This window comes from Lepisosteus oculatus, chromosome 29 (genome assembly GCF_040954835.1).
Source record: "Lepisosteus oculatus isolate fLepOcu1 chromosome 29, fLepOcu1.hap2, whole genome shotgun sequence".
In the NCBI taxonomy this organism is placed as follows: Eukaryota; Metazoa; Chordata; class Actinopteri; order Semionotiformes; family Lepisosteidae; genus Lepisosteus; species Lepisosteus oculatus.
The window spans coordinates 3,334,876-3,358,500 of NC_090724.1; the positions used below are offsets into that span (position 1 = coordinate 3,334,876).

At 42.2% G+C, this 23,625-nt stretch overlaps 1 protein-coding gene across 3 annotated transcripts in view; it reads right to left on the reverse strand.

Moving 5' to 3' along the window:
* palm1a (paralemmin 1a) overlaps nucleotides 1-23,625 on the reverse strand; it is a 53,836-nt gene that overhangs the window by 22,984 nt on the left and 7,227 nt on the right. For all 3 annotated transcript variants that reach the window (XM_006639796.3, XM_015365611.2, XM_015365612.2), the window contains exons 2-3: nucleotides 10,339-10,384; nucleotides 6,078-6,158 (exon numbers count right to left, since the gene is read on the reverse strand). In XM_006639796.3, coding sequence (XP_006639859.2) covers nucleotides 6,078-6,158; nucleotides 10,339-10,384 — 127 coding nt within the window. The remainder of the gene's footprint in view (nucleotides 1-6,077; nucleotides 6,159-10,338; nucleotides 10,385-23,625) is intronic.

The following is a 23,625-nucleotide window of genomic DNA, read 5'->3' on the forward strand; positions in this document are numbered from 1 at the left end:
CCTTTTTTTGACCATTTCTGAACTTTAATTTTGGTTAAACCCTTTGAGCACAGTATGGCATCAAAAAGCAAGGTGCCCGAAAGTGAATATTTTTAAACCACTGAACTGCACTCTGCACAGTGGCAGGGATCTATGCAAGTCTAAAGCTTTTAAAACCCAGCTGGTCTAGAGGGCACTTCGGATGGTGCTGGTTTATGGTTTTAAAGAGTTCTGAATGTATAAATTCAATGCGAAGGAGCCTCTTGGTACACGGAGCACCGCAATTTCAAGATACTTTCACTGAACAAAAAAAGATCAATGCCATGACACCAAGCAACATCAGGCGGTCTGACTAGTCAGACCAAGGTGTCCTTCAGCTGTTTTCCAGTATCAGATAAACTGGACTGTGTGCAGTGCATGTCACTGATACTTCTCAAAAAGGAAATCTATGCATTTCTTATTATCTAACAAAACTCATTCTATAGCTACTGTTTGCTTGCAGATGACACACCCACTAAAGCAGTGGGGTACAGCTCCAGTCCTGGAAGGCCACAGTTTCTGGGTTTTTGTTTTACCTCTGGTCTGAATGACATTATTGAGCTCATCGTGAACTTGACTGGACAAGTTTCACACTTTGCAAAGGTCTTTTAAACTGGTGATTTAAAAGAGACCTAGAAAAACCTCTGGATTTTGACACTGGAGGGCCAGAAAAACAAAAAACTGCGCCCCAACCAAAACATCTTACTGTATAGAAGTATTGTAAATGCTGATAAAAACTGAAACATAAAAAAACACCATCTCTGCAACTAATCACATATCACCTGCTGTAAGATTTGTTTATGATGGAGCAATGGTTTGTTGTAAAATGCGATTATCTATAATCTGTCTACCAATTACATCTGGCCTCAATATGAATTTCTGTCTGCAGTTTGAGGAATCCAGCTACTAAGGTTAAAACAGTTTTTCATTCATCTTTCTGATTACCCATTTAGCTTTTTTTTGCCCAAAAGGTTTTGCTGTTTAATCAACCTTTCATGCCGGTTACTCCCTCTAGTCCACCTACCTCATGATCACCCCATCTTATTCATCCACTCCCTGTCTCTCCCCACTCTCTGAGGAGACGCCTGTCAGCGAACACCCATCTCATCAGGTCTGTGGCTTATAATGAGGCAGGAATCTGCAGAGATTCGGGGTAATGAACTACCTGCCTCATTAGCCTAAAATGAAGGAGTCGACATAATCCCCCTACTTAAATAGCCAGAAATATGTAGAAAACGCCATCAGAGACTACCTAGTCATTAAGTAAATGTTAAACGTCAATTTTAGGTCATCCCTACCCATTTAGGTACAGAATGAACGTTCCCTGCACAACAATCCAATTGAATCTCCTTTTATTCTGCAGTCTGGCTTTTTAATATGCCAATATACAGTCACCACTCTGTCACCAATATTCAGAAAAGCGGATAGATTGCAGAGGCGACTCTGCCGGAAGGAGTACCTGCTGAGCCCAAGAGCCCTGACTAACTCACCATAGGACAGCAGGGTACATTCTGAGTAAACGCAACATCCTTTACGGAGCTTGGCATTAGCCAGCACAATGAAAAAAAGGCCACAGTCAAACCAGGTGCTAGCAAAGGTTTCTGTCAAGACAGCAGACTTAAGTAATGCAAGGTTCTGTATGCATTTACACACAAACAGTATGCAGCTGGACTCTTTGATCCTGATGAAGGAGAGCAGTCAGAAAGCTGAAGAGTCACAGAAGCTCAAGCAATGTCTTGCTCTCGCTTTTGTTTGGATCCTTGCTTTGCTTTGTCTGTTTCTTCGCCAGACAGAGTGAAACCCTTCCTCGCCCCCATCCCCCTGCCTCTCTGTCGCCAGCTCTTCTCCCCTGAGAGGTCTGCAAGGAGTCGTTTTGGCAACCAGACAGGGCAGCTGACATCACGCCACACTCACACCCTTCCACACGCACACAATCGGGGCAAAAATAGAGCAGAAAGCTTCAAAACAGTTGGAGACGCTACATGCAACCTGCTCGGATCAATTGTCCTTCTGACCAAAGCGAGTGGGAAGGCTTCCAAAATGCTACCTCGCAGAAAAACAGAAGAGCTAAGAAAGCAGGTTCACAATTTCTGCTGTGCGTGGAGAAGAAATACCTTCTAAGTAATGAACTACAGTGTAAACATTCTCACAAGCAGCAAGAGATTAACATCTCTTCTTATCGCTACTGCCAGCTTCAGTGGGTTATTTCTCTTCACCCCACAAGGAAAGCATGTATTATTCATCAGGATTTTATAGGTAATTCTGTTGCCAGTCCATCATGCAGCCTCACTGCTGTCTTCTAGCACTTTTCAAAGTGTTTTTGCTCCACAATGACATTTGCCCTCAATATCCCAGAATGTAATTGTTTAAAGGTGCACATCTAGGGGAAAAGCAACAAAGAGACGAAGAAGAAAATGTCCTTTGGGAGCTTTAAGATAGATTTTCAGTGGTACTAGAAAAGGGGAACTGTGGAGTATTGGTTAAAGTTCAGGACCCAATGCCAAAACATAAATGTGCAAGTTTGCAAACTGCCCTATAGTTACATGCTTGGGAAAGGTACTCTACCCCGATTACGCTGGGATCCCGAGCTATATAAATAGAACTGGGATGGACTAACAGGGTTTCATCCAGAGCCAGACCTTCACTGTGTTCTTAACATCACAGAAACTGGGGTGAGCTTTAGTCCTGTAAACATCCTGGACTTGCAATGTTCGAGTACTTACATTCAACAATAGCTAAGCCAATAACCCAGTCGCTTGTTTCGACGGTAAGAGGTCTTCAGGAGCAGTGTTTTCATATATCTTTGAAATCGCTCGGAGAGTCTCACTTTTTGAAAAAGTCCTGAAGAAAACCTGTCTATGGCATTTCACTCCAGTTTCTGATTCAATTACTTCTTAGTGATATAACTATGTCCAAAACACCTCAATTTTATCAGTTTTACAAAATTAAGAAACAGGAAAACCAGGAAACTAACTTTAACTGGCAGCTGAAGCACATGCAACAAAAAAATTAATGACTATAAACTCATTTCATGCAACAGGACAAGAATCATTAGGTTGTCCAGTCAAATTAAACATAGAAGTTAGGCTATTTCCTTTTTTTAGATATGATGATCACTTTAGAGTGAAAGGCTTACTGACAGTGCTCATTTTAACATCTTGAATTTTTAACTTCAGCTGTTTAAATGTCATTTTTTTTATTTGATAGATTCTCATAGAATTTATCAATTTGACAGACACCCTGTTAAGTTAGCAAATTACTGCAAGCCATTGATTGTTTCAGTTCTGGATTGATTTATTGTACTAACAACATTTTGGGGAGAAAAAGGATACACTTTTTCTCTGTTAAAGGCCTAAGTAAGACCATTCTCAGCTGTCAACGTCTGTTTAGTCATTTGGGTTAATCACCATAACCCCCCAGCCATCGGCCCCGGGAAGAGTTTTGCTATATTGGTTGGTGCCCTATTGCAGAAAGACATGACTTCTCTTAATGAGCCACCAAGCACTTGCCCAGCTGGTACCAGTGTGACGTGGCGAGGCAAACTAATTCACTTCATCGATGGCACACCGTGTCTGTCTCGGCCGCAGCTGGTCTCAGGACCGCTCCTTTAATTTAAAACAAGCAAATTAGTGAGCGAAGCCTCTATAAAGCGGCTGAAATACTGTATGTCTGCCAGCTTAGACAGCTCGGAGAGGATGCCCGCTCTTGTTTGAGGCTGCAGCCTGTTGTAAAGGAGATAAACACGCTAATGCTGAAAGGAATCAGAGTAAAAGAACTACCTGTTGAAAAGCTGTGTGGCTGCTAATGACAGGATATTAGAAATCACTGGGGCTTCGGTCAGATGATGTCCAATATCCACTGATTGTTCTGAGAGTGCTTCCTGTTTCACTCTGCTTAGCTTGCATTTGCGAAGTGTTGTCTATGTGCAGAAATTCATGGAACTTGCCAACGGGGAGTTTTGTCTCAATCCTCTTTTTTAGACCTGTATTTAAAAACTTCTCTCAGGGTAACTTACAGTAGTCTGTTGTTAGTGTCGTTACCCGTTTAGATTAACTTCTGCCCCATCACCATTCTGCTGTTTCCTTATATTGTAAGGGAGCACTTTGCTATATATTCATAAAAGGTATTTTTCAACTCAGTGGCGACAGTTGGAAAAAATCTCTCACTTGAGAAGCCTCACAAAGATATTTACTTTTTTAAAGCAAAAATACCCCAAAACAAGTTATAAATCGGTTTTTAAGGCTCGTGGCTGCAGACAGGACTACTTATCTAAAAAGCAATACTAGGAAGCCCCTAAACCACAAAGACAAACTGTTGCATCGCATCTCGCAAGTTTGGGGCAGTATCCATTTAGGTTTATATAATGCAGTCCAAAAGTCCAAAGTCCAGTGTTTGAAAATGACTGTTATCCAGGAGCGAATTCACACCATTCCTCCTGAAAGGAAATTGAAGAGCTTTTGCCTCCTAGGAAAAAGGAAATTCCCCCATCCCTACCTTTGAGTGTTTACCCATTACCATTTTAACAGGCATTAATTAACCATTTAAACAGGCATAGGTTCCTTTCCACCTGTAGAACTGCCTACTGGTTCTCAGATTGTATGTGATGGAACAAAGGCAGAGCCAACAAAGATATGTACTCACTTCTGAACTGTCTGTCTGTGAAGCATAAAAGGGAGCACCTTAAAATCTAATCAGTGTATTTACAGCTCACAACACTTTAAAGACATATCTTAGCAAGCAGCTATGAGCCGACATTAATAAAACAACTGAAAACCCAACTGGTCTACACATAGGTAAGCAATTCTTCATGTGACAGGCCCAACTCCAGCATTACACAATGTCATGTTGTTATGCCAATAGTGTGCAGCAGGTACATACTGTACAAAGCCTAGGCAGAGACAGCATTCTCTTCCTTTGTAAGACCCCTCTGTGGGCAACTCCTCCCCCCTTTCTGTGTCAGGGGCGGAGCCTGAGGTCATCGCCCTGCCCAGCCAATCAGAACCCTTCTCTGCAGCTCCCCCAGTGCCAGCCATGGCCAGGATACACAGCTGTGTCCGCTACTATCACCCCATTACAAGGCCAGGCTGCTGGTGAAACTTTAATGACTCCTTGTCCCGCCAGGACCTTCTACAGCAGAGCCACCGCGGCAAATTATCCAGTTTACTGGTCGCTGGAATGACCTCCAAGCTACAGCTTGCAACAATTACAGGGCGGACACAAAAGATCGGGATAAAATCTCATTTTTGAACACAAACCTGGAGGATGTAAGGCACTGCACACCCATAACTTTTAATGTGAGCTCCCTAGAGTCTGTTTCTATAAAGGAAATGTAGTTTTTCCCTCCTGGGATGCGAGAACACAATCCCAACAGTACATGGCACATGTATTGGACTATGCGGAGGAGCTAGCCAAGACGGATCTCTCCTGGCGAGATGCACAACAAGCCACCAAGGATAGGAGACATCGGAAAAAGCTCAGTGTAGACTTACATCGCACCTGGGATGAAGAGGACTAAGTGAGTAATACCCAGCCAACCGCTGTGTGTGAAAATGATCAGTGACAACCCACTACAGCACACAAAATACACTGCATACCACAGGTACCAGGCACATCTAAAATAGATAAACCTTAGCCAAACAGACACACGAGGCACAGTGGACACAGAATTTAAGCTTAGCTAGGTTAAGGCTACCATTACCCAGCAGCCATTATAGAGTTTAGAAGATCCAATATGTTGTACAGTACAAACTGAACTGACAAGGGTGAAAAGTGATTTCTGTTTCTTTAACATGAACTCCAGATGCCTGTCAATGTCAGATCTACTCCAAATGATGTTTTAAACCTGAAACATCCAGCACACACTTGTCGCCTTCGTGAAAAAGAGTTTAAAGCTCTCCTGCTGCAGGAATGGATCAATCTACGAGGGATCGTTCCATCCCTGATGAAAGAAGGAAGAGAAATGCTGTAGAATCATGGAAGCAATGATGGATCCTTCCCCCATTTCATCAGAGACAAGGTGGAGAACTGCCCCCCTCCCCCGCCCCGGCGGAGCCTCGTACCTTGAGGTGCTGGAGCTGTCTGCGGTCATCCTCAAGCTGCCTCCGCTTGTTCTCGATCTCCGCCTGTCTCTTCCGTTTCTCCTGGAGGGCAGCAGAGCCACACAGAGCATGAAGGAGACGTGCCTGGTCTTACTGCCAGCCCACTGGAGCTCAGCGGGTGTGAGCCTGGCCAGTAATAATAATAATAATTGCTTACACTTATATAGCGCTTTTCTGGACACTCCACTCAAAGCTCTTTACAGGTAATGGGGACTCCCCTCCACCACCACCAATGTGCAGCATCCACCTGGATGATGCGACGGCAGCCATAGTGCGCCAGAACGCTCCCCACACAAGCTCTCAGTGGGGAGGAGAGCAGAGTAATGAAGCCAATTCATAGAGGGGGATTATTAGGAGGCCATGATTGGTAAGGGCCAATTGGAAATTTGGCCAGGACACCGGGGTTACACCCCTACTCTTTTCGAGAAGCGCCCTGGGATTTTTAATGACCACAGAGAGTCAGGACCTCGGTTTTACGTCTCATCCGAAGGACGGCGCCTGTTTACAGTATAGTGTCCCCGTCACTATACTGGGGCATTAGGACCCACATGGACCACAGGGTGAGCGCCCCCTGCTGGCCCCACTAACACCTCTTCCAGCAGTACCTGGAATGGAGACCTCCTGGGAAAGCTAAGGTTGCTGCTGGAAGAGGTGTTAGTGGGGCCAGCAGGGGGCGCTCACCCTGTGGTCTGTGTGGGTCCTAATGGCCCATTGCAGTGATGGGGACACTACACTGTTAAAAAAAAAAAGCTTCTGTCCTGCCTCCTAAAAATCCCCATTTATCAATTGGTTTCATGACTCAGTTTTCTATTATGATTATCACAAGCATGATGAGGTTTGCAAAAAACTATAACTCAAGCTGTGCCAGCAGTGAAAAAAAGAAGTAGGGCTAGCTGAGGCTATAGACAGACAACAGGACATCAACATTCATTGTGAGATGGTTTGTGGCTTTTGATCTCAGTCATTTAAATATTTGTTTTGTATAATTTTATACTGCAGGAAATCCAATTTAGTTAGCAATTTCCAAATCCAGCTGAAACACACAACACTGCAGGCAGCTGCAAACAGAAAGAGGAAACATACAGCATTGTGAACTGCCAGGGCTTGTTAATAAACATTGCATGTACAGTATGAGGACATTTTTCCTGACACAGCATCCACAGAGTCTGCATGCTTAAACAGGAGAAAGCAAGCTGAGGAGCATTCAAAACTGCAGGAGTCTGGAACCAGACACCTTTGAGAAATGGCGTGATGGAATTCGTGGATCATTACACTATTTGTAAGAAAATAGTCAAGAAAGCGGCAAATTCACCCCCCATTTGTAACCTTTTATATGTTCTCAAGGCACCTTGCATCTGCTATTAGCATTTTCAATATAAAAAATACTAGAGGATAGAATTAAAGGGGATCTGCAGTCTCCTTTAATGCAGAGAAAAGTAGTAGTATCTGTTGGCAAAACCATCTCCAAGTGTAATAGGGCAGCTTCACGTCACTGGAAGTCTCGTTCTGAATCACGTCTATTTTGTGATATAAATTGGAGGCTTTACACATCACTGTGTATGTTTTAGCGGTAAGTCAGGACACTACAGATAGTTCCTCGTGGGCCTGACTACCATGCCTGCTCTTTAGTGTCTTGTCTGGGCAGTCTGAGCCGAGACTGAATTCAATTAAAACAGCTAAAAGTCTTGGTGGACATTATCCCTGATTGATCCTGCATTTTAAGTGTTTATCTAAATTGCCCGTAGGTTAACCATAGAGTACAGTCTTTTATCTCACTGCTCATCTGGGGAGTCTTGTAACAGAACAAGATTGGTGAAAGGAGTCAGGGTCTTGAAGGATGTTACAGAAATAGACTGATAGACTTTGAGAGGCTAGGCAGGATCTTGGTCAAAAGATCAGACTGCTTCCATTAATTCTATCCAATGGACCCACTAGCAAGGCAAAACCACAAATCCTTAATCACATGCCCTAGGGGGCATGCATGTATGTTACGCTTTGTTTGTGTTTCCTGCAGTAGAAAAGGGTTTTGAGAATCCAAGAACAAATTGGACATAAAATAACTCCCACTGCTTTGCAGTTCGATCCATTTCAGGTTTTTCAATTGACCCAGAGTGGGACAAACACCTACTGTACTAGTGCTGTAACAGAGCAATGCAGGGAATATCTCTATACACTGAAGAAGTGCATTCAGAATAACACAGAACAATCTACAATCTGGTATCATCTTATTTGGGAGTTTGGAGCTTCTAAAATCAGAAATGGATGTTATTTTCAGACTAAAAAAGTATTTCAGGAAGTGAGCCCTTAGCTGTAGGCAGCACTCTTCACAGAAAGGGATCACAGTGATGTATAATTAATGTATGGAGTGGTCAGATAAGAGCTTGATTGACTGGAAGTACCTAAGTCTTTCAGTATTTCATCAACCACGATAAGAAATGTAGAAATCTGCCTGTGTCCCACCTGTCTTTTCTCACTCCTTTGATGTCAGTGAAATTAGCTAACTGATCTGCTGAGTGAAAGTGCCTTTGTTCAGAACCCCCCACCCCCTGTCAGCAGTGAGAGGGCTCTCCTTGTTCAGTTATGAGAGTACTTTGAGACATCTGCACTTTCCCATTTCATTAGATTTCTGTCTAGTTGCCCCGTCTCCCTCCTGTGTCTTGTTCTGCAGTTCCCCCTTTTAATCAATCGATTTTGCACCAACTGGATGTGAAGAAAAATACCCAAATCTGACCGTGGGCTCACATTGTTTCTTTCTTCATACTGTTTGTCCATGGTGGATAGAAAATTTCACAGGTGGTGTTGTGGCGAAGAAAATTGCAGCTCTCCAGTTTTTGAATGTTTTTTTTTCTTTCAGGTAATTGCTGTCAGTTTAAGCTAAATTTAAAATGATCATTGCAGGAAACATGAATATCGGCACACCCCTAGTTTCCACATGCCAGTAGCCTGTAGCAGAGACTGAGCAGCAATGTGGCTGTAGAAAGAGGGAAAAGGAGCATTGATTAAAGAAAGAGGGTGACGAGTGAGTGACACGGACATAGAAAGAAAAAGATAAACATGATAAAGCATGATAAACCAAGGAGTAAGGCGAGGTGTGTGTAGCACGACTGTGTGCAATTTATATACTTGAGTGCTGAGGTCTGCATGCTTGCTTTGGCAGCATTGCACTGGTCTGGAAAGCTGTGCCAGTGCAGCATTAATGAAATGAATGAAATAGCCAGAGAGAGAGAGAGCAGAAACAGGAGGGATAGAATGATCCAGAGATCATCTGGTGAAGGTCTGTTGCAGGCGGAAAGCGATAGGGCTATACGATTTATTCTTCAGAGCAGAAAATCACAGAGTATTTCCATAATTGTTGGGTGCAGATCTGTAATGTACTTTGATGTGTGTGTGTGTTGGAAGGCTGGATCAATGCATGCATTAGAGTGCATTACTTCTGTTCTAGTCTTGTCCCGGGATGATTAGAGACTGGTGGGGAGGAGTTGGGGGTGCAGGGGAGATGGGGCGGGGGGGGGGCTGAATACAATCAGCACTTCTAAAACACATTCCGCCAGAACCTGGAGATCACATTACAAGACACAAGGGGAAGGAGGGGGGTCTGTTTCTTCTTGCATTTTCTCAGATCGCCACTGTTAAAATTGAAAGGAAATGTAGGTGAAGACTGTGGGCTTGAGTGCATATTGGCTGGGGGGGAACAATAATCTACCTTGGTTTACAGTGATTGACATCTGCACCTGCCAATCAGACCCTTGCAAGCATTGGGTGGCTTGTCTTGTGCAACAGAAGTGTTCAGTTTGTGCCGCTGGAAATTTTTGCCTTGGCTCTTGTGATCCTTATGGTTCAACTGGGTTACAAATGGCAAAATGTGGGCATTGCCCATTAAGTACACACATGGGCATAACAGCCCTATCCCATCATTCACTGCTTTGCACCCCTTCCTCAACATCATCACCCTTGCAGCATATCAGGTCCAATAGCCTCAGATCCTACCAGAAACTAGTCCTTACAATGAATGGTTTTTAGACAAAACTATTATTCTGCAAGAGCTGGGGACAACATATTTGAAAATGCAAGGGCTTTAAATAAAAGTCTGACAGACATCGGGTGTCCCTGACGTTCTGAGCGCTGTGGTGAGCTGGGTGCTTTTGTTCCATGGGCTACGTGTATGGACTGGGTTATGCGCCCTGTTCTGAGAGGAAACGCCTTGGGAAAGTTGATCACTCACCGCTATAGCCTGGAGTCTCTCCTGCTGTGTCAGTGCCTCAGACATCCTGTGGAAAAGAGAAAGCAACAATCTTAGCCGAGAAACGAATACACAAAGGAGAGGACATCAGAAACAGCCTCTGACACAATAATCTGCTGAAGCGCTCTGTGTAACTGCAGGCCTGCTGATGCGGTCAGGATTGCAGAGTGTCTGTCCTTTCCCACTTTAAAAGAATTGGAAAGCTGCAGAGGAAAGAGCGTTACTGCAAATCTGAGGAGGAAAGAGTTAAGTTCCTTCCTCTTACCAGTCCTACACTCTTATCCTTGACCTCCGACACACACATATACATAGTACGGTGGCTACAGATCACATTTTATTTCGCTTACAGAAACATTTCAATTTGCCCTGCACTCCATCACGAACTGTACTGGACTGCAGATTTGCAGGGCACAGCCCATGTTCACCCGGTGCATTTAAGTGTAACAAAACTCAAAAGCAAATGCCAAAATTACCATCACAGAACAGCAATCTCGGGCATTTGACAGACTAACACTCCCCCCTTCAGCTGTTACATTTCCATAAAAGACTGGGAGTTAACGCTTGGAATTTAACAAATCTGAATTGGGTCCTTGAGTGAATTTTTTGTTGGCTGTTTTCAGTTTAGATCTGAAGCTTACTCAAAATTTGTTTTGTTTTTTTAGCTTTCACCATGCTTCCCTGTAACAGACCTAGTGGTAAAATATTGGAGATAAAACACTGATCAGATGGGTCGTCGTTCCTGTCATTTGAAAGCTCACATGATAATTCTTTGTATCATGGTTCATCCCACCTCTCCACACTTTACCACGACAGCAACGGGCTTTTGCTTTATTGTACCACTGTAAATATCTATGCAAACACCTTATAGATGGTTAAAGAATGAAAGTAGTTTCATTTTGTTGGTCTGGTTAGCTGTAGAGAAGGCACATTCTTGGAAATTGCTGGAAGGACAGGAGGGTGGTGTGGTTTTTTCAACCTTGCAATTTAAAAGGGTTAACATATGCCTTATCAGAACCAGGGACAGGATCATGTCTCATTTAAATTAAACTGCAGCTTCACCACACACACTCGCTTGTTTAAAAAAATAAAAATGCTAGTGGACTGGCGGCTGGAACATCTAGATTTCTGCTGCAAGGAAGACGAACCAAAATCAATACTGTGATCTTTAAAATATCTACCAAAATAGCCACGTCAGGGAGATTCTCTGCCTTTGCTGTTGCATAGATATGTGTGATGGCAGAGGTTGTGTCTTGAAGGCAGGCTTTATCTTCAGGCTCAGCTAAGCAGAAGGGAGGTAAGTTTTGAAAAAGATTATGAGCTCCTCCTTGAGCATCAGAACACTCATTTTTTGGCAGGAGGTAGGTGGTCAAGTCATTTATCCCTCAGTGGTCACTACACCTAACACCCTTCTTCTTTATTAAAAGTATTGGGGATGTCCACTCTGCACTAGTACAACAACGTCTGCATCTAGCATGTTTTAGAGATGTTTTTCCTCAGTGCCTTGTTAGTTACAGGAGTGTGACCCTCTGGCTGCCTGACAGGTGTCATCAGTTCTGCATCAATGCAGTGTGTTAATATGGAGAACCTGTGAAAGTCCTCCTGAGAGGCTACAAACATGGACAAGTAGATCTTAAAAGGTGTTCTGGCAAGTCCCACAGCTTTTAAAATTCAGAGGGAAAAAATACTACAGTTACGGGTCACGACAAAGTTATGAACGGCAGGAGACATTCACTGGCTGCAGCATTTCTCCAATTTAATTGAACCCAGATTAACAAAGAACAGATTTTGAAGAAGCCCCTTGATTCCTTTTAAACACAAGACTGTTCTGAATGGCTGTGACAGAGCCTCTCACATTTGTTATACAGTTATTGCTGAAGTAACGCAGAGATCATGTGGTTCTGAGAGCCTGCGGCTCAATTTATTAACCCTCTCTAAGAATGAAAAAGAAATGTGAATGAAAAAACAGACCCCAAAGCTTTTTCAGGTTGCTGAACTGAGGGCGTAAATCTTGCCAATATTCTGCTGACACAACTGCTTTGATATTAAGTTAAAGGATCACAGCTCTAGTAGTGTGACAGAGAACTATTCAACACAAATTACTAAAGTTTACACTGCACTGTATTTGTTTGACAGTGACAGCTGAGAATGCACTTTAGCTAGTTAGTAATACCTGTCCCTGAAATAGATTTAATGTTAATATATGGGAACAATCTTTTCAATTAAAGCATACACATCTCTCCACATAGCCCAGATGAAAAGAAAACAGGACATAAAATTTCATTTGAACGTTTTTTTCTAACTGAGCCATTTAAAAGGGAGTCACCAGATTATAAAATTGGATTCCTTCTGTTTTCACCATTCTTCACTGCTTAGTATCCCTCACAGCCAGTAGAATGCATTCTATGTCCTGTAGATTAGAATTTACAACTCATATTTGTTCTAAAAAGTAATAATTGATACATAATAATTATTACAACAAGCAATAACAGTTTACATAAAAATGCCAGGAGGATAAAAGGCAGGTTTCCCACTCCCTCTGTAAGACCCCAGTGAGATCTCAGGGAGGGATGGTTCTCAGTGTGTGGCGTCAACACTCTAGAGAACAAAACGAGGTCAAGCCCTGACCTTTAGAAGGGCCAAAGAAATGATTTCATCTCGTTCTACTGCCTGTGTGTCGGTTTACATTAGTCCCAGCCAAAAAAAAAACCCCAACGAGGTCGGAAATCGAAATCTGGGATTTACAAAGCCGAGCTTAAGAAGGGAAGAAAGACAAATTGGGTCGACTATGAAATGTGGTGATGTGAAAGAAAAGGCCAAGTTACAGATTGCGCCTTTTTTATCACATACTGCCACCACAGAATAAGTCATTATCGGTGAAGGAAAAGGATTTTACACTTAGCAGGGTAATGGGAAAACAAGTCAGGAGACTGGTGTTAGAGCCCAGTGGCTCATCTTGGCCATCAGTCTCATGTTAAGCACTTTATGCCAGTGGGACAGGAAGAAGACATTTGCCAGGCAGTTGCCTTGACTGAGCGTTTTTCCCCCACTCAGACAAATTGTTGGCTGTCTTGCCCTCGGTACAGGGAGGTGTTATTATTAAACTCTTTTGTAAAAAAGTATAAAGTTTCACGTCCATTCCTCCTTGCCCTTGAAAAGCAGACTGACTTCCACGTGTGTCCATTTATTGTTTAACAAATATAAAAAATGCCTTCTGATGGACATATTGAGGAAGACATGTGTTTCTTGGTTTTAGTGACCAGCTTATTCAAATTGTAGAGCTCAAACGGACACATAGATTGAAGTAGATGTCTGGAAAGAAACAGTTGTCATGAGATCAGGACACAAGACCACCGGGTAAAGAGCTCTGAATTGTGAAGAATACAAAAAATTCTTTAGCACCAGCCCTCACTACAACAAGACTCAATAGCTGCCTCAATGCATTTCCAAAAGGGTCATAAGACAGTCACCTCGTGACAGTGGCTTGTCATTGGGCCTCTCCTGCTCTTGGCGCTACTGGCATCCGATTACCGATCCCAAGTGGAGGTTATAAAAACAGCTCCTCTCATTGTTTCAGTGAAAGACGAGAGGAGAGGGCTATTGGAATGCTGGAATGTCTTTGCTCTCTAAGACATGTGCTTTCTGTCTCTAAGGGGACCCCTCCTTATAATAGAGACCACCTGTAAAAATAGAACGCCAGTTTCAATAGATCCAAGAAAAACAGTTGGTGGGACAAGAGGGAAGAAGGAAAGGAGAGGGGAGATTTTCCTTTGCAATTTGGCCAGCTTGATGTCTCTATTTTCCAGTTTAATCCACAAGAATGCAAGCAAAGGTTGTACATGACAAGATTCTATGCACTTCAGCCTTCGTTTGGGAATATAAGCCAGAGGAAAAAAACACACACTTGAACTACTGACACTGAGGGCTTGTCCACATGTCTGCATGATCAGGGGAGCCTAAAAATACTCAGTTTAAGACAAACACGCTCTGCCATTGGCTCATTACAAACGAAGCCTGCTTGTGTGTGAAATCAACACTGCAAACTGGCAGGGAGTTCAAACAAGACGAATTCCTCCTTATGGTATGCTGTTGAGAGTAATGATTCTTTGATCATTATTCCTTTTCAGCCGAGATCTTAATACAGGTCAGCTGTGCTTCAGGCAAGAATATGTAATTTTAATGCAAGGCTGGTTTCTGTATTGAAGGAGTGAGGATGGTTTAGTAGTAACACTGTAACCGAGACGAAAGTAGGGGTGCAAATTGGGGAGCTTGGAGGAGGCAGTAAAATGGCAGGAAAATGGATGAGGTAAGTAGCTACTAAAGGGAGGTTCCTTTGTGAAAATTACCTTTATGAACCGAATTGACTAATTGAAGGGGAGTATTTCTCAAAGTCTAATAGAATGTTCCCTTTCTTTAACAGGTTCTAATCAGCCTCTAAAATAAAACAAGCAAATAGCTTATGTCTGTCCCCGAGCAGAGAATGACAAAGCAGTTGGATTTATTCCAGGATTTTCCTGCAGCTTGTCACATACATATGCCGACATCAAGTGCTAAATACTTTAAACTGATCTTTTCAGTCAAACTGCAAAAATTATATACTTTAACAGTAACTGAAACCAATCGAACAGCGATGCAACCAAAATCCTATTTGTTTCCTTGTAAGATCACACCCAACGGGCAGGAATCTGGGAGATAATGCTTTACCATTCATATTTTACAGCTGACTGTATGCGTCTGTATTGTTGGAAGCTCTTGGACCTACAAAAGTGAAAATCAGAAGTCTCTGGGCATTCACTAACAGCCACAAGCTCACTGCTTTTGTCACATGCATATTTTCTGAGAAGAGCAACAGATACCAGGGTTCAGCATTTTTTTAAGCAGCTTCTCCTGAAAGAGTATTTTGTTGTTTATGACATTTTTATAGTCTTCATTTTAGAAGCAGAACTGAGTAATCTGAACGCATGTCTCCCCAGCTGGTGAGTGGAGAGTAATCCAACACAAGACACTAGCCCTTTGTTGAGATTTCCAGCATTAACTCTGCATGAACAACACACAACCGTTCCAAATTCTGCTGCACATGTCATCTAGGACAACTGCAATAAGACCTCTATACATGCCTGGCAGTGTACTGTAGCTACATTCCTGTATCAGGAGCTGATAGATTTTACCTGAACAGAAGACTTTCATTTTAAAGGGCAACATCACAGTGGACTGTCAAATATTGGGATGGCACATACTGTGCATATGGACGTAAGTCTAAAAAACACTCTAAGCCAATGAACTTTTTTGTTGCTCAATGGAAGTCAGCAATTCTATACTATATAAATAAATGGTTGTATACTCTATAAATGACTGTTTTTTCACCCAAAACCCAGAAAAAATGTTTTAAAAGCACTACAATTTTACTGCTGTTTGTCATAGCTGAATACGAATACAAAGCTATTGTCTAAATATGCTTTATGCATTATTACAAAAACCACTATCACAACATGAAGTATGGCAGTCTAAATAATTAGCAAATGACTACATTTTCTGCTACAGAAAATGTAGCAGAAAAATGTTAAATATTCAAGCAGATCAGTCTCTTTCTAAGACGAGCTGAATTTGATTTCTGGTTTAAATTTTTGTTCCATAGAAAAGATCTTTAGATGTGCCTGTGACCTTGTTTAAGAGGTTTACCCTACCAACAGGCTCTCCGTAGTAATTTGGAAAACTGTCATTACATGAGAACTCAAACGATTAGGACTTTTAAACTAGTTTTAAGTGATGAACTCTGCATGAATTGCAAGGTTTTATGACAAATCGTGAATAAGTTTGCAATTTTACCTTACTGGATTCTTTCAACTTTATTACCGTAGATGAAATTCAATAACTGCGCTTGACTCCCAGCCCTCCTGTGCCCTCAGAAACACGGGTCGTATTTGAAACGCACCCTAGCAGGAGGAGTGAGAGGTGAATGGAATGCCTTCAAGGCGAGCAGAGAACTGCAGGCATGGGCTGGGGGTCAGAGGTGAGAGTGGGCATTCAGAGGTCGCTGCGCGAGGGAGGAAGTGTGGCGTCGATCGAGTCGCGCGCGTTTTCTGCTCTGCTGCCTGCCAGCTTGAAGCCACATTACTTCCATGTGGGCAAACAGCCGCAGGATGCCTGGCATGGGGACAGAAGGAAGCAGCTGACGGGGAGAAAAGGAGATGGAGGGAGATGAACGAGAGGTTAAAATCTAAGCTACAGCAGCTTTCAGATTTCTTCCTGGTCTTCTACAGCCTGTCTTGGAAAAGCCCTCTGTGACCAGAGGAGCAGCCAGAAAAGTCCTACCAGGCTAATTTCTCTGTACTGTCCAGGATTGCAGTGGAGTTGCTTATGTTAAAAACCTTCAGCTTACTAACACAATGCATCCTACTCACAATGCCTTCAAACTGTGACTTTTTAAAAAATGCAGTCTCAATGTCATTTTATATCCATGTGTCTGACAGTCGGGAAAGTGTTCCAGAACAACCCCCAAGAACCAGGAAAAAAATATATATTTCCCTAAAATTATCCACATTTCCCTTTTTGCTTATAAACACATACTTGCATTTCAGATCTGTTCTAATTGAAGACTGCCACATTAAGCTGCAGTGCAATGCTACAGCTGTGCGTGGGAGCAGTTTGTCAAAATAACTTGTGTGGATGTGTGTATTTGATGAGCAAAAACTGAAATAATTGTCTGATTTAAGTGACACATAGCTGTGGCACTATCCAGGTACTGTGTCTATTTGATGAAAGTGTCTAATACCATGATTGGGGTTTAGAAATATCTGGAGAGTTCTTGCATGAACAGTACAGTGTTTTTTTTCACTAAAATATAATTATTAAAATGCTCATTGGAGCTTTCAGTTTCCATTCTATTTCCATTTTCCAACTGCTCCTACCAATTCAGAAATGAGGGGGAGCTGGAGCCTATCCTAGCAAGCAACAGGTGGGGTACACAATGCAACAGGTGGGGTACACACTGGATGGGACACCAGTCCATCACAGGTCACACACCAGGGCCGGTTTTCCAAAAAGCCCTTTAACAGTATGTCGTTGGATTGTGGGAGGCATCCCACGCTAATGCAGGGAGAACATACAAACACCATGCACATCACACCCCATATTTGGAATTAAACCCAGGGCTCCAGCACTGTGAGGCACCAAAGCTAACCACTGCACCACCATGTCAACCGCATTTCAGTTTAATTCAACTATCTAAAACAGTGGTTCTCTGTCCTGTGCAGGAGACCCCTGTGTCTGCTAGTTATACAGTAAATGCCTGTAACTAATTTGTTTCCTTGTTTAATTTTTGAATAGTGTTTATTATTTACCTGTAGTGTGTAGAAATATATTGTGAAAACCAATTTCCATAGTGTCGGGTCCTTTATAATTTTACATGTTTTTCCTGAATTCAGTATCTATGTTCTCTGTGGTCATGGATCCCAAGTTTCCATGACAAAGCTCCACAGAAATCTCCACCGCCACTGTCCTCTGAAGAATGTACTTCCCTTCTTTAAAACCTTTTCCCTTCACAGTACAATCCCCCTACTAACTCCTCAAGGGATCCATTATTCTAGAAACAGCAGGAAGCAGTCGTTCTGCTGTATTGTGTTTTGGTCTTCCTCATCTTTACCCGGATGTGGTTTAAACAGTATTTTGTCACAACTGAGCAGATGTCCCAGATGACCCTGCCCTTGTATTCCAAAGGCTTCACTTCCTGGGCTAAACTAAAATGTAAACCTTGTGCGCTACTATCAGATCTGCTACACAGTAATACATCCATCCATTTTCTAATTCCTCCGTCCAAACCAGGGTCGCAATGGAGCCAGAGCCTATCCAGGCAAGCAACAGGTGCCAGGGGGGGATACACCCTGGATGGGACACCAGTCCACCCCAGAGCAGACACACAAACACGCCCACATACAGTACTCATGAGCACACTCACATCAGGGCCAATGTTTCCAGCAGCCAGTTAACCTCCTATTCATGAGCCAGTTACCCTACCAGTACGTCTTTGGACTGTGGGAGGAAGCCTGAGCATCCAAGGGAAACATACAAACTCCTCATAGACAGCACTCCAAGTCTGCAATTGCACCCATGGCCCCAGTGCAACTTCTTCCGACTCAAAGCAACATTGCCCAAGTGTTCCAGTTGGATAGGTCCCTTTGAAGAGAGGCCAGGATTGATGTAACTGCAGCCCTGTTAATGAACCATTTATAAGGAAACAATCTGACTGGATCGCTCTTGGTTATACTGCCACTTTAGGTCATCTACCAGAGGGAAAAGGTTAAATATAGCCCAAAAGGGTTTAATAAAATAGGTACCTATAAGCTATGTGTATCCATGTTGTAGAATTTAAGTGCTCATAGGTCTTTGCTTATTGTAATTATCTTTCCTGCCATTTTGTTTCTTATGACAATTAAATTTCTGTAGATTTAGTCTGTAGAGAGCAAACTGGCAATGAAAACATTATGAAGCAATAAGGTATGCATTTAATTTTATAGCGTCAGCTACTCTGTGCGTCCTACTGTGTGAATTTGGTACAATTTCTCCTTGCTGGGTCATGACGTGAGGTCATGGGCACAGGTTTGGTCCAACATAACCATAGGCGTTTCCAATTTAGAGCAAAGTTCAGCCAGAAAATAGATACTAAGGCTCACCAAAGAGTGCAGCTGCAATGTGGAAATCCCACTCCATACCTCACGAATAACCTCTAAATAAAGCAGTGTACAGCCTTCATGAGCCAAGATCCACAGTGACTGACAACAGTCTCTGCAACACTAACAATGCACGTAACAATAACAAGAACTGCAAACTTTTAACACTTGATTTTGAATCCTTTGCAAAAGAAAGTACCTAGAACCTCAGTGCATATTTTAAATTGATGAAATGAAAAAAAAAACTATCAAATGTCTACACTTGAGAAAATAATTAGATTAGTTAAATAGTTGAGACTTTAAGCTGAAATGAAAACCAGAAGGCTGTGCTGTCCTCAAGGTCTGGAATTTAACATCTCATTGAGTTTTAGTGCTATGGAAATAACTATAAGAACTGGTTTCATGATACACTCAAAATTGAAGGAATTTGACCAAAAGCTAGAAGTCATCCTCTGGCATATGTACTGTTAACTGTGGCTCACAAACTGGATATATAATAGTAACCAGCGGAATACCTGGAAAATATCTGAAGTCCTTTTCGAGGCCCTGAAACACTTTCCCTAACTTTCTGACAAATTGTTCTTATTGCGGTTTCTTTGTTTCTCTAACCAGTACATCACATGTTTTCCAGTACCGTAACAGAACGTCCTGGGGTAATGAGTTCCAGGAACAAGAGTCTGGGTCAGCGGAGAACACACTCCAGAATCATGAAGGAGTCTTTCACGCTACATGTTCAACAGAGCTGTGCCACGGGACAAAGCGCACAGAACACTAAAGGGGTTTCTGTATATCGCTGTGGGAGACAGCCTTCTGGATCGTTTATTATAATTAGGAAATTGACAAGGTTAATTCCTAACTTGTGCCTCTTTCTGCTCTGCCGCAGTGGTTCATGTCTGTCTGTGAACTAAGACAGTGTAGTATATGTATGCAGTTCCGAGGTACAGTTGATTTCTAGAAGGCATTTGGACACGAAAGGATTGTTATTGGTTATGTTAGTCATTGCTAAAATATCACAAGGTGTTAAAATATACCCCTCAAATTCTTTTCACCCCTAGCACACCCGAGGCCTACACTGCCTAATGAGGAGCCAAAAGAGATGTACAGGAAGTGAAGCAAAAAAAAAAACACAAAACTTAAAATGCATTTAAAGCTATTTTGAGAATCAGATCTCTTTCATTCGGGCATGTGATAAAATCGCAACAGTACCCTTAGAGATACCCGTAATTCCTCGGAAGTCACTGATCGATCCGTTTTAATGTTGTTAATACTAGAATTTATGTTCCTGTGTAGATCACCTTGCCAGTAATAACTACGGCATCGGTCATGAAGACACTGAACGGGCTGAATGTTTCCTTTCTCTGATCTAGCCTATTTGTCAGCAGGAAGAAAGTAGTTTCTTTTGTACTGAACTTAATGGGAAAGACCTCAAACCTCCCCAGAAGCGACACCTACAAAAAGGGGTTTGTTACAAAGAAAAAAGACATCTCGGAAGTGTACACAGATAGAAATAAATTAGACATAGCCTAGCAGGGGTTTCAGGCAGGAAACATAGCACGATTGAGGGGAAAGATTGTGAAAATCTCAGCCTTCATGTGGCTACATGGGGAGATGGGAGCCAACCATTGAGAGTCCACAGACAAACAGCTTCACATAATATTTGTACAGATAATACAGGTATATCAGAGAGCGAGGCTGCAGGAGAAATCAGATAAAGCACACAGCTACACCAGTCCTCAGAAAGAGTGTAGTCCTATTGTTTGCTTTACAAGGCCTTATCAGACCTGATCTGGGGTTACCTTGTCCATGTTACAATTAGAAAGTCCCAGATAAGAGCTAACAGAGTGCTCAAATCCCCTTCTTTAACAGCTCTGTTTCCACAAAAAACATTCCAGCCATTCTCCCCAGGAGAGGGAGAGGGGCCAGCTGTCCATCATAGTACAGGACAATAACCTCTGCATTAGTGCAACACAATTAGCCTAATGAGGCGTGTCCTGATAATGGCCGATTGTATAAACAATCAGAGGCCAATAAGACCTTGCGGAAATGCTTTAAGTGACGAGTTCGGGCCCAGGGAACAACTGCATTAACCTTCCAGCCCCCAGTGACTATCTATATCCAGCCTGATGCCCACTTTCACAGTGACTGATGGTATAAAAATTGGAAGGCACACCATGCAAAGATCTAAAACTGCATGAGACTGTTGTCAAACTGTCAGTGGAATGATCATCAATTTAATTAAAAAAATAAACTCCTACAGTACTGTGTAAATAGGTGTTGTGATAACCAATTGGACTCGAAAAAAAAGACATGCAATAGCATTTTACACATTGTCAAAAAAAAATTCTATTTTCCCCGAGCCTTGCAGACAATCTAATTAATACAGTAAAAATGTTGTGATTTTCTCGATATTTACTAAAATGAGCACAATCTAATAATCCAGCATCTGACTGATCCCACGATAGTGGAAGTGAGATGTGGACGGCACTGTCTCTGTGTCCTTTTACATGGCTTGTCTGCAATAATCTAGCATTGGTTTACTTTTTTATTTGGAATTGGTTTAGGAATCCAGAAGCACTTTTTCTATTTTTTGCAGCATGCAGTATGCAAGATTGGTCATCATAACATATTGCACAGGAACAGTCACAGAATATTTTGAAATATGAAAAGGAATAGCAATTTCTTTCTGTCTCGGATTAATCTCCGCTCTGGGTTGACGAGTACACAGCAGTGTGCAGAGAGCCTCCCTCGTATAACGTAGCTGGCGTTCTCTTACATTATTAATAAAGAATAAATCACCAAAATTGAAATCTGCAGGGAAAATAACTATTTCTCTGTAGCATTCCATAACTGGCGCTTCATCATCCTCAAGATTGTGCGCTCAAAAGCTCTTATTATGTTTTCTCCCGTTAGGCAGGCTGCCTGATTTTCAAAGCTGTATGTCTCATTAGAACATGACTGAGATACACAACACCACTCGTCTTGAGCTCAGACTCCTAAATCAGGCAAATCACCTGCGTGAAAAAAGCGTACAAAAAAGATGAAGCTTTTCAAAAAGACGTAAGGGGAGGGTCGATTGATTTCTAGGAGCGTTCTGGGGGAAATTATGGTTGTCTAGCACCACGAGCCATTTAGATGCCTAGAAATCTTTTTTTTATTATTGCTCGAGAGGGAAACAAGGATAATGATGTCTTCCCAGAAGGAAAGCGGCGAAAAAAAACCCCGGCATGTGCAGACACTGTCTCCCGCAGTTCAGGTTCAGACGGAGACGAAAGCCACTCAAAATCGAGTGCCGTTGCCAGTTCTGAGTGCTATATCCTCACTCACAAAAATCCCCACTGAACATAGAACATGAGAGGCAAAACATAATGCAAACGCTTTGTCCCCCGGACAACAACAGCCAAATAACTCTAACCGTGGAAGCAAAGGGGTATTAATAATAGAAGACGGTAAAGATGTAGCAAGTATGCAAAATTAATATTTTACACAGATGTTTACAACAGAAGAGGTCAATAACATCTTCAATTTGCAGAACAGGCTCCGGTAGTGCTGGGTAATTTCAGTATACCTGACACTGCACAGGCTGGAGCGACCAGGGCATGATGGTATTTCCGCAGTCACCGTCGAGTAAACGAGGGATGTTATTAATATTTATACCCCTGGCTAGGATATTACAAACTACAGCTCTCGCTTAGAATGAAAGCTGTTCCTAAAGTATTGGGAGAATTGCAAATGAAACACCAATTTATTAAAAGGGTGATAAAACGTTACCGGAAAATTATAGACCAATACGTCGCACATCTGTTACAGGGAGAGTTGGAGCTACAGTATATTTTAATATAATAGAATAGTGGTATTTTAAGAAACTGATATAGAAAAACGGAGTCCTGTTTAACCAGTAGTCTAGAAAAACAACCAGCAAGAATAGGATATTTTATTACCATTACAGATCAACGTATTATGTATTATTGCTTTTTAAAAAACAGCAATGGATCTTTATTTTATGCTGCATGGCCTTCAGCCAGCTTGTATCTGTTGGGACCAGTATATATTACTCCATCACAGGCAGATATTCATATTTCCAGCCCAAATGGACTGCATGTGCAAAATCCCACTCATTCACATTCATCAGCTCGGTGCCCTTGCTTACAAGAGCACAAGTGGCTGAATAATGGAGAACAGCAGAACACTGAAGAAAACAAGGCTTCATCATCTCTGTGGAAACAATAATGGCATTTGTAATAACCCTGTGTGCAAAACGTTAATCACGTAATCGGGCAAATTCGTCCTAAGCTGTGTTCAGAATGATTGGGTGCACATCAATCAGTTACATCCTTAAAAGTCTCCACAGAACGTTATTCAGGCACATTGAAGCCATCAGACAACAATCAAACTGCCTTTGACACCTAATAAATCAATTACTTTCCAGGGGGGCTTAGAAAATGTTTCAAATTAGTGTTGGAAATGAACAGCTTTTCTTTTAAACAACCGATTAGAAAAAGTACGTTGAGTTGTCATTCTTGCCAAGCGTCGCTTTTAGCAAAATTGGAAGGCTACAAAAGAGCTTTCACACAAAAACAATCTTTGAAATGAACCGATGACAATAACA